The 11,733-nt window shown below is 38.1% G+C and overlaps 1 protein-coding gene across 1 annotated transcript in view; it reads right to left on the bottom strand.

Annotated features, from left to right (window-relative positions):
• Window positions 1–11,733, bottom strand: part of CEP112 (centrosomal protein 112) — a 600,502-nt gene that overhangs the window by 564,118 nt on the left and 24,651 nt on the right. Inside the window, exons 4-6 of the mRNA XM_042783552.1 lie at window positions 7,792–7,848; window positions 3,209–3,302; window positions 951–1,028 (exon numbers count right to left, since the gene is read on the bottom strand). Of these exons, the coding sequence (XP_042639486.1) occupies window positions 951–1,028; window positions 3,209–3,302; window positions 7,792–7,848 (229 nt within the window). The remainder of the gene's footprint in view (window positions 1–950; window positions 1,029–3,208; window positions 3,303–7,791; window positions 7,849–11,733) is intronic.

Here is an 11,733-nt window from a genome sequence, read left to right on the forward strand (position 1 = left end):
ATGCAGAAGAACTAAACAATACAACCCACCAACTTGACCTTATAGACATCTACAGAGCATTTCACCCAACAATAGCAAGATGTACATTCTTTTCCAGTGCACATGGAACATTTTCCATGCTAGACCATACATTAAGCCATAAAGCAAGCCTTAATAAATTTAAAAACATTGAAATATGGCAAAGCATCTTTTCAGATCATAATACTATCAAATTTCCAAATTACAAACTACTTTCGTAATAAAAAAAAGTGTGATAAAAGTTAAACTTTCTTAATTTCCTTAAACTATGTAAATAGCATCTATAGAAAGTAGAATATGAAAGGAAAAAAAAAAAAAAAACCTCAAGGCACAATAGTGCCAAAAAGGTAAAAGCTTTACTTAATTTAGCATCCAAATCTCCAGCACAACCCAGCCTGACAACAGTGTCCACTAAACCCTTGCAGAAACCTTCAAAGATCCAGTCACGACAGTTGGCTACTGCACCAAAGCATCCTTTGTGCGTTTTTCTGCCTTGAATCCCTAAAAAACCTTCTTGTTTCCCTTAGTCATCCTTCCCTCCACTCCCCCCAAATACTCTATTTTCTGAACAACTCATTTCTGTATTTCAACATAGACTATCTGAAGTTGCTATTTACCTACTTTATGTATATAGCTCCTATTTCATCAGTGAGTCAGCTCAGTGAGGACAGGAACATACTGCATGCTTCTCTGGAATGTTACTTTTCCCTCCTCTCCTCTAAGTCCATCACAGTGCTAACAAAGTACTAAATAGCCAATAATATTCACTGAATACAATTAAATCCAGTAATAGAGACATCCAATAATATTCTCTGAATAAAATTAAATTCATTTAGATGTTATATAGATGTTATTTAAATATAATATATATCTCCACATTAACATACAAGTGTGTGTGTATATATGTATATATAAAACAAATACTTTTTTACCCCAAGATTCCAACTATTAAGGCGAGCTTCAATGTCACTGTCATCCAAAGAAAAAGCAGATTTTTTCAGATGAACTTCCTGAAACACAAAAGCAAAAGAAAGAGAAAGGAGGGGCAAGGAAGGAAGGAGGAGAAAAAAGACGAAGAGAGGCAGGGAAGGAGGAGAGAAGGAAGGAAGAAGGAGAAAAGTTCAGACCAAATATATGTCATTTAGGTTAATGAGTTTTGTGTGGTTTTTCTGGTAATACTCTATTATCCTCAGGAGTTCTCATGACACTGCAGTTAAAGTACTCGGCTGCTAACTAAAAAGGTCGGTAATTCAAACCCACCACCTGCTCCATGGGAGAAAGATGGGGCAGTCAGCTTCCATAAAGATTTACAGCCTTGGAAACCCTACAGGGCAATTCTACTCTGTCCCATGGGGTCGCTGTGAGTCGGAATCAACTCAGTGGCATTGGGTTTGTTTTTTGTTTTATTTTGCCCTCAGAGGAAAGGATTATGTTACAACCGAGCTGGAGTTCCCAGTTCTGACCAATGACTGTTTATAACTGTTGCTTAGGACTATGAGAAGACTTCACAATACATTTCATACAGTAACTAATAATTTTTTAAAAATCAAAAGAATATTTTAAAAATTAATCCAGACTCTTCTCTTTAAGTTCTTTTACAAAAAGTTTTAATTGTGGCATAACAACGTAGCTTTAAGGGGTAGGGGGGTAGGAGCAACACTTAAAACATGAATTATTCATTCGCCTTAGAGTCAGTTCACAGGGAAGTTTTGTGTTGATGTCTAAGCAACTCCTTGTCCTTACATCAATTCTCATTCATACACTGACTATTAAGACACATAAGCTTTGGATTCACATGAAAACACAATTATGGTGATTCTCTACTTTGTGAAAAATAAAAAGTCCATGCTTTTTTCTCCTGCATACATATTATATTAAACATTTATTGAACTAGATGAAGGTGTCATTAACTGAGGACAACCAAAGATCTAGGCCCAGAAATGGACTGTGATCTGAAAGCTCTAAAATCTAAGAAAGGTATTCTTTCTGAAAACTAATATTCTTTAGGTTAAGATTAATCTACAGTCAAAAATATGTATTTTGAAATTAATTTTGTTGATACGGCAATGCCATGCTTTTAGAAAACCTCATTATAACCAAAGAAACCTAGTTACTTTTGAGTCATTTAAATCATATAAAGTGATTAAAAAAAAAAATGCACTAAAATGTTTCACATATTTTACTGAGTTCCAAATTTCCATTCAATAAAATGTTGAGTTTCATTCTTAATATACTATGTCAAAATTCATTATAGCTTCTCCTGGGGCTCTCTTACTTTTTATGTATTTTTATTTGCAAACTAAAACTTCTTTAGTAAGAAAATGGACCTGCCATGTTTTAAGTAAATATAATGGTTGATAATAAACCAACAACTATTTAAAATGTGCTGCCTTACATATTTATTTGTTTTAACATTTTACACCATCATTGGAGAAAATGTGATGAGTGATGTTTAGATCAATATGTGTTAAGACAACCACGCATTACACATGATCTATCCTGTAACCAAAACCCAAGACAAGCCTGAGTTAGGCCATATAAATGGTAGTAAACAAAGTTTTTCTCTTTACAAAATTAACTAGAATGCTCGTTAGCACCTTGTTCAAACCAAATACATGTTCAGCAATTTAGCTTCAGGAGAGGTATCCACAGCTGAAGATACAAACACCTCATCTTCATCAGAAAAGCAGTATCTCTTACTTTAAAAACTCAATTCCAACTCATGGGACACCATGTGTGTCAGAGCAGAACTGGGTCCCACAGGGTTTAGTGGCTGATTCTATGGAAGTCGGTCGCCAGGCCTTTCTTCCGTGCTGCTTCTGGGTGGACTCAAGTCTCAACTTTTTGGTTGAGCCTCTGTTCTCTACTAAAATTAATCCCAATTTCTTCTTAACTTTACAATCACTAGATATCTAATCATTTTTATACATTCACTGAAAAAACGAGAAATGGAAAATAATAATTAAAACACAAAGCCATGCCGAGTTATTCTTCAATACACATGAGAAATGACAGACTGATTTAACATCAGGCCTCAGAATCACTGAGAGAACAGATTAAATGAAATACAATACTTCCTTTGACATTAGGATGTTCACTACAACCTTCAGACTTCATTCATTGTTTTTAAGTAATCATTGGAACCTTGGCAACAGAAAAATAAACAAATAAAAGGAAAATCTGATCTTACAGAAATCTTTGGGGTAACACTTTCTCCATCTTCTCCGTAAGTTGGACTCACAGAATGTGATACCATTTGGAGGCGCCCAGGGTACTGTTCCCTACTAAAAGACCAAAACAGTAACAATCAGAATTTGGGAATTGACAGGAAACAAAGTATATAAACCTAGGCTGTCTAATTTTTTTTTTTTTTTTTTGGAAATTAGATGATTGGATTGTTTGTATTAACAATGATATATCAATAAATCAAAAAGCCAAACACATTGCCATTGATTTTGACTCATGGTGACCCTACAGGGTAGAACAGAACTGCCCCATAGGGTTTCCAAGGCTGTATCTTTATGGAGTGACTGTCACATCTTACTCCTGAAGAGCAGCTGGTGGGTTTAAACTGCTGACCTTTTGAATGGTACCAAGCGTTTAACCACCGCACCACCAAGGTTCATAAAGTATCAGTAGCAAGAAAAAAGAAATACAAAGGGTAAACATTTGATTCATTTTGATAAAAGTACAAGTAAAATATCACCTAAATACTACATACTGGCTTACAAACATTTACAAGTGAGATCATAATTAACCATATATATTTCAATCATCTTTCCTCCTTTCCCCTTTTCTTCAGTGTAGGAAGAGAGAAAAGGAATCATATATTCTCAGAGAAGATAATTGTTTTAAAAACGTTAGCAAGTTTTGTTGGGTTTCGTGTTGCATATCAAGATGAAGTCTTAAAATGTATAAAACAGCAAAACCTTCACACAGCTGAAAATGCAAAGTAATCAGAAACTATGTCAGAAACTACAGATTATCAGCCTTTGATTAAAAAGTACATATATCATGCAAATTCAGGTAAAATATATTCAGTAGGAAACTAGTTTACTTCAAAGTGGATTTAAACAAAAAGAAAAAAAAAAAAAAAACACCTCTTCTCCAGTATAAAATATAATATAAAAACACCACTCTCAAACATCCTATGTTAGCTAGAGTCTCTCCTGTATTTTTATTCAACTGACTTCAATGAAAGTTCCATGATTATGAATAGCTGTTGTCTGAAGAGCTGCTTCAAGATACAGGAAACAGAAACTAACAATTACATAAAATTACAGTCACTAACTTTCAACCACAAACCATATCAGGACTTCCTTCACAACTATGGGCCAAACTAAGTATCCCCGAAAGACAAAAACACTATTTTAAAAGAAGACACGGTTAAAATGAACGTGTTTTTTGGTGGTAACACTGATAGAGTAACATTCTTTATATCAAAAACCAAACTCACTGCCACTGAGTCAATTGTGACTCATAGCATCCCCTATTGGGTTTCCAAGGCTATAAATCTTTGTGGAACCAAACTGCCTCACCTTTCTTCCACAGGGAGGCTGGTGGGTTTGAACCACTGACCTCTTGGTTAGCAGCCAAATGCCTTAACCACACCACCAGAGCTTAGCATTCCTTAAACTAGTAATTAAATCATTTAGAATATCTGAAAAGCTGTTTTAGAAAGAGAGCTATCAATTCTTTTATACTCCTACTCAGTAACCCAGATGCCTGCATAGTTAAAACCAAATGAGAAAACGTGGCAGAGCAACATTTTGAGAATAATTTCACCAGTCAGTGTGCCTGAGCTGATACACCATGTAAACCTCAGTAGCTGGGAGTACTGTGGACGTGTTATCAGAAAGGACCAGCACGGAGGCAGCAAAAACGAGGAAGATCCTCGAGATGGCTGCAACAAAGAGCTCAAACACAGCACTGCCTTGAGGACGGTGCCAGACCAAGCAGTGCTTTGCTCTGTTGTACGCAGCGTTGCTACGGGTCAGAACCGACCCAATGGAGCCTAACAACAACACAGAACACTGAGATGAAGCAACCGGATGTATCATACTAAGCAGTGGCCCCTTCTTCTTTAAAAATAGATTAAACAGTCATAAAAAGAGCTATACACTTAAAAATGGAAAAATGCTTCAATATTAAAATAATTCTTCTCATAGAAAAGATTAATAGAAGACAAAAAAAGAAGCCTGAAACATTTAACTGTCTATTACCCAGAGTACATACATCTAACAACACACCCTTTTAATTCACTGTAGCTCTTCTTACCGATCAACCTTTCTCTTCACAATACATTTCAGAAAAGGCGCTGGATCCGTGCCCTAACCTGCCGTGTAGTCTTCCATCAACTACATTCTGACTTTTACCCACTCTGAAACGGCTGTAAGTAAGGTCGTCAACATCAAACACCGCTGGCTGATCTCACTAAAACATTAGATGTGGTGTCTTAAACACGCTTTATCATTGGCCCCACGGAACCACTCTTCACCATTCTCATCTTATCCTTCAGAAAGCCCTTCACAGAAATCTTCATTAGCTTTTCTTCCTCTGCCCACCCAGCAGATGTTGTAATCCCAGGGCTCCACCTCTACATTCATTTTCATTTTACATGCTTTCCCTGGGTGATCTAATATACCACTAGTATTTCAAACAATAAGGAAAATCTGTATCTCCAGCCCAAATTGCTCTCTTCATCTTCAAGCACATTACAAGTAAGAAATGACTAGCTCTACCTCCAATCCAAAGCACAAGGACTAAGGTGTGCCTGACTCAAGCCACGGTGCTTTCAATCACCTCATATGCATGCAAAAGTTAAACAATGAATGAGGAAGGCCAAACAATAACTGATGCATTTGAATTAAATGCACAGATGTCACTTCAAGGACTAAGGTGTGCCTGACTCAAGCCATGGTGCTTTCAATCACCTCATATGCATGCAAAAGTTAAACAATGAATGAGGAAGACCAAACAATAACTGATGCATTTGAATTATTGTGTGGCGAAGAATACTGTATATACCAGGGACTGCCAGAAGAATGAATAAAGTTATCTGGAAAGAAGTACAGCAGAATGGTCCTTAGAAGCAAGGCAAGACTTCAACTCTAGTCCTTTAGACATGTTAAAAGGAGGGTCCGGTCCCTGGAGGACATCCTGCTTGGTAAAGTACAGGGTGGGCAAAGAGAGGGAAGACTTTCAATGAGACAGACTGACACAGCTGCTGCAACAATGAGCTCAAACACAGTGATTGTGAGGACGGCGTAAGACCAGGCGACGTTTCGTGTTATACATAAGGTCACTGAGTCGGAACCGACTGGACGGCACCTCGCAACCACCACCTCCAATTCAACGTGTCCAAAACTAAGTAAGTTATGTTGCCCATAAAACATATTCCAACGGAGGCCAAGGAAAGCAGGAGCACAGCTGAAACCAGCTCTTGGTGAATGCAGCTGAGCCAACTAAACAAGGAGGTCAGTGTCACTGCTAAAACCTGGCTGGCCCAAGAAGCATGTGCATTTCTTGCCGTGAGACTGCTTCCAGCTGGAGAACTGGAACTCTAAGCAGGCACAAAAGACCTCAAATTTAAATGATTGGGGCTGGAGGTCAGGGGAACAGTGTGGCCGAGGGTGGCTAGCAAAGCTCAAACCTCTGCTTATGAAGGGTAACAGGTCCTGCTGTCACGCAGAACACCAAGCTGTGGTGCTCATAAAGACAGCCTGCAACTGGGTCAGGAGGCACGATCACTGCGCTCACCATTACAGGACTTGTGCCAACTGGAAGAGGGGAAGTGTGGCTCAATTAAATTCAGGGTGCCAAAACTAACACAGAAAAGCTTCAGTCCATTAGCAAAACTCCCTAACATGCAAATGCCTCTTTATTCCTCTTACACAGTAAAACTATAGGAAATATAAATTTTCCCTTTTTACTCTTTTTCCCCCCTTTCCACTCTTTCTTAAAGCCAAAACATTTCAAAAGGAATCCAGAAACATACTCCCAGCATCTATCTGATTCCAACTGGAAAAACACTGACTTGCCCCTGTACAGATGAACAGGAATAAGCAATGGGACATACAAGATTAAAGAACCTATAAGAAGCCTTATCAAATGTTCTCCTGCAAAAAAGAAAAACTTACGCAAATACACTGCTGCCAAGTCGGATCCCACTCATAGCGACCCCTCCTTGGGTTTCCGAGGTGGTACCACTACGGAAGTAGATGCCCAACGTAAATTTAAAAAAGGAAACATGTAAGATGTCTGTCTAATTTGTATTCTCAGTGTGATTCAAATGGACACTTCATATATGAAAAGGAACTGAACAATCTATGATCACAAAAATTTGCTAATAAATGAAAAATATGATTACCAAATTTCAAAATGCAATGGAAGAAGAAACTAGTTGGTTAAATATAGCCAAATCAGTGAATGAGAAAATCAGCTTAAGAAATTTCCCAAAATACAAAGAAAAAGGGAAAGAGATTAATTTAAAAAAAAAAAAAAGCAACAGACAAGGAAGCTAGATTCAAAATCTGTAACACTGGCACAATATGAAATTCCAGAAGGAAGAAAAAATCAGAAACTGGAGGAACAATTATTGGCAATGCCAATCAAAACTGTATCAGAGAAGAGTCTCAAAGAATGAACTTATGATACCATTTTTGGCTACATCAAAAATACAGTGCAATGAAAAGGATAGAAAAATCAAAGTTGGCCAGGCCAAGTTCCAGAAACAACTGAGACAGCAAGAAATATGGCTCTTTAAAATCCCACCTGGTCTTAAAAGCTTGCAAGCGGCCATCCAAGGTACAACAACTGGTCTCCATTTGCCTGGAGCAACAGAGGAGAGAGGACAGTCAGGAACAGGAGGAAGAAATGGAATATGTGGCTAACTGCCTCCATGAACAACTGCCTCCTTTGTCATGAGACCAGAAGAACTGGGTAATGCCCAGCTACCATCACTGAACATTTTGATCAAAGATTCTATAGACAAATCTTTGGTCAAAAGGGGGGTATTGTAGAACAGAAATTTGAATTCTCATGGAATCCAGACTTTCTGGAACCATAGAAGCTGGGTGAACTCCTAAAATTACTGCCCTGAAATCTTTAAACCTTAACCCAAAACACCCCTAAAGTCTTTTTAAAACCAAACAATAGTTTAGTTTAATTAATAAAGATGTCTGCCTTAAGTATTATGCTCTCTTAAGAACTATCTATATGAAATCAAATTGAAAACAACAACTTGAAAGATCAGATGTAAAACTTAGGAAGCAGTTTATGGTAATGAGAAAGAAACAATTTATAAAAGGTGGGTGAGAATGGCTACACAACATGAAGAACACAGTCACTGAATGTCCGTGAAGAAATTGTTGAATTGTCTTATAGTCTGCTATGTATATTCTCAATACCAAAAAAATATATATATTATTAAAATAAAAAAGGTCCACACCAAGTAGGAAAACAAAGTCAATCTTACCACTAAAACCAGGGACTGGGATGAAGTTTTCCTACTCTTGAGAAGCAGCTGGAAAATAGTGCTGGTTAACCATTTCTGAGGGCTATGGCTTAAAAGAAGGTACCTGCCTAGGAAAGGCAGAGGGCATAGTTCCAAACTATGGCCGGAGCCAAGTTATGCTGGCTTATAACTGATATGTTCTCATTATCCACTAGGAGCATGGGGCAGTTAGTCTGCAAAGATCAGCACTCAATGAACCACACCTCCAATTTTCACAGCCTTGTACAGTCTTCTACATTGTAACTGGGATAAGTCCGTGATTCACTTTCCTCAACCCAGTGCAGCACAAATGACACTATACAGTTTTAGTCCTATGCCTTAAAACAGCCTGGAAGTTTCCTCTTGTACACTTCAGGAACCCTGCATAACCATGTCAGAAGCCCAGCTACTCTGCTGGAAAGTTCACAGCAAGAGGAGAGACTCTAGATTACATGGAAAGAGAGAGAGAGAGGACCAAACTAAGCCCAATCTGCCAACTATCCCCACCACCAATGTGTCAAGATGTTCACAACAGAGCTATTGTCAATGCTCCAGCCAAGTCCCCAGATAAGTGTGGGCCCAACAAAAATGACACGGAGCAAAAGAAGTGCCCAGTTGAGTCTAGTCAGTCATAACCAGAAAACAGAAAATCCCCGTCATCTTAGGCACTAAGTTAAGATGATTTGTTACAAAGCAATAAATGCATAAAACATAAACTGTCCCCTAAAAGTGAGGTGCTGAATTAATACAAACTTGAAACATGGAACACCCACTTTAAGAATAAATAGCGAACATAAGGTGGAAGGACCTCAAGAATACTGTAAAGGCCAGAAGGACAGAGAAAAAGAGTGTTACTGGAAGATGAAAAAAAAAAAAAAAAGGCACCCCACATTATGTGGAAGTGGGAATTTTGGCAGCATATCACCTGTGGTAATGTGTAAAACAGAAAACAGATTTAATGATCTTTTTTTAATCTAAAGAGATTTCCATGTAAAATGTTAAAAGTGCCAAATGCTTTATTTTACCTGTGTATGAAAAGCTAGAAACAGCGTGAAAGAGCTAAAAAGAAAAAGTTCCACCTTAAAGCAGAATCTAGAGGAGATATTTCTAATCCAGGACTTAGCGCATTGAAAATAAATTTTTTCATTCTCAACATCTTCAGTCAACGAGACTGAAAGAAGCAATCCCAGGGCAAAAATCAAATCCAAAACTTTGCCAGGAAAACATGGGTGCATCTTAAGACACTGTATTAAGATCACACAGTGATCTGGTCAGTGCTTCAGAGATACTCTCAGCAAAACAAAAAGGCTACAAATTCCTCAATGATGTATCTCTTTCTTAAAATCACTCTGAAAAAAGACCTCCAAGAATCATAAGGGTACTGTAACACTATATCCTGACTTACAGACCAAAAGAGAGAAGACCCTCTCACAAATTCGTGAATATGCCTTTTGTCTAATGGTGTGGATTATAATTTGATACATAGGAAGTCCCAAAAAAATTTTAAAGGAATTATAATGACTTGATAGGAAAGACACAGAGAATTAAAACTGAAAATGGGCATTTGAGTCCCAAAGTTCCAACAAACAGGAAGCATGGCAGGAAAACTCTTCAGCTTAAAACACAAATAATTCCTTATAGAAAAATAAAGATAACTCAAAGGGAAAAGCCATGAAGAATCTCTCCCAGGAAGCAGCTCCGAGCCTTAATCAAACAACCGGCAACACACGGCTGCTTGGATTTCAGAATTGCAATGGAACAGTCATAGCTATATGCCTCTTTTTTTCCCTGAACAGGAAACTTCATCGCAGTTCTCCAGTCCCTCTTTGACCACTCTGATGAGTATGCGGGTGGGCACAACCTGTATCTGGCTCACGGGTTTTTGGATTGATACACCAAGGAAACATCATTCTCACTGAAACCTTATGTTTATTAACTGTACTGATCAGAAGGCTGGCAGTTCAAACCAAACCCACCAGCCACTCCTTAGAAGGAAGGTTGAGCAATCTAGTTGCGTAGTGGTACCACCTCTGAAACCCAAGGAGGCGTCGCTATGAGTGGGATCCAACTCAACAGCAGTGCATCATCGTCGTCGACGTGTAATTTATATACAATAAAACTGCACCGATTTAAAATGCAGAGTTTGATGAGTTTTGATATATGAATACAACTGTGCTATCACCATAATAAAAATACAGATGATTTTCATCATATCCCAAAGTTCTCTAGAGCTCCTTTGGAGTCAGTCTACTCCTTCCCCCTAGCCCATGTTATGAACTTTCAGGTTCAACTCTTTGTGAAAAGTGTTTTCATTTCTCTTGACTAACTATCTAGGGATAGAATTGTTCAGTCAACTAGGAAGTTATCTTACACTTTATAAAAAATCGCAAAACTGTTTTCCAAAGCGGTTGTGCTGCTTTATATTCCCATCAGCAGCTTCATCACAACTTAATCCAACCTGGTTTTGTCAGCCTTTATAATTTCATCCACCCTAATAGTCACACAGTGGTATCACACTGTGGTCTATAATTTGCCTGTGGAGTCTCAATAGCTAGATGTTGACCATCATTTCCTGTCTGAATATGTTCTTCTGTGAAGTGGCTGTAAAATCTTCTGCACGCTGTTTAACTGGGCTGTTTATCTTCCTTTCCTTGAGTTATAAAAGTTCTTTATAGAGTCTAGATATTTTTTTTGTCAGATACGTGTATTATAAATATTTTCTTTCATGCTGTGTCTTGTCATGTAATTTTCTAAACAGTGCCTTTCAAAAAAAATAGTTTTAATTTTGATAAAGTCAAATTTATAATTTTTTCTTTCACTATACAAGTTTTTTTATGTCCTATGTTAGAGGTCTATCACAGAGCCAGCATTACTCGTCTCGCACCTCTGCATTCATTACTGCCAGATGCATGTCATTCATGTGCAAAATAAGCAGATAGTAGATTTTCTACTGTTGTTGTAAATGTGAGATACTGGATAAAGAGACAGTCAACAAGTGAGTAGTGGGTGTATATGCTTACCACAGGTTGCTGTCAGGTACCATCAAGCCAAATACATCTCATGGCCACCCCCTATGTTACTGAGTAGAACTTGTCCACAGAGCCTTCTGGGTAGCGATCTCTGGAAGCAGATCCCGAGGCTCATCTTCCGCAGCACTGACGGGTGGGTCGGACTGGAGGCAGATCCCGAGGCTCATCTTCCGCAGCACTGACGGGTGGGTC

The sequence above is a fragment of the Orycteropus afer genome, unplaced genomic scaffold (genome assembly GCF_000298275.1).
Source record: "Orycteropus afer afer isolate SDZICR_OR568_19922 unplaced genomic scaffold, OryAfe1.0 scaffold00018, whole genome shotgun sequence".
NCBI lineage: Eukaryota > Metazoa > Chordata > Mammalia > Tubulidentata > Orycteropodidae > Orycteropus > Orycteropus afer.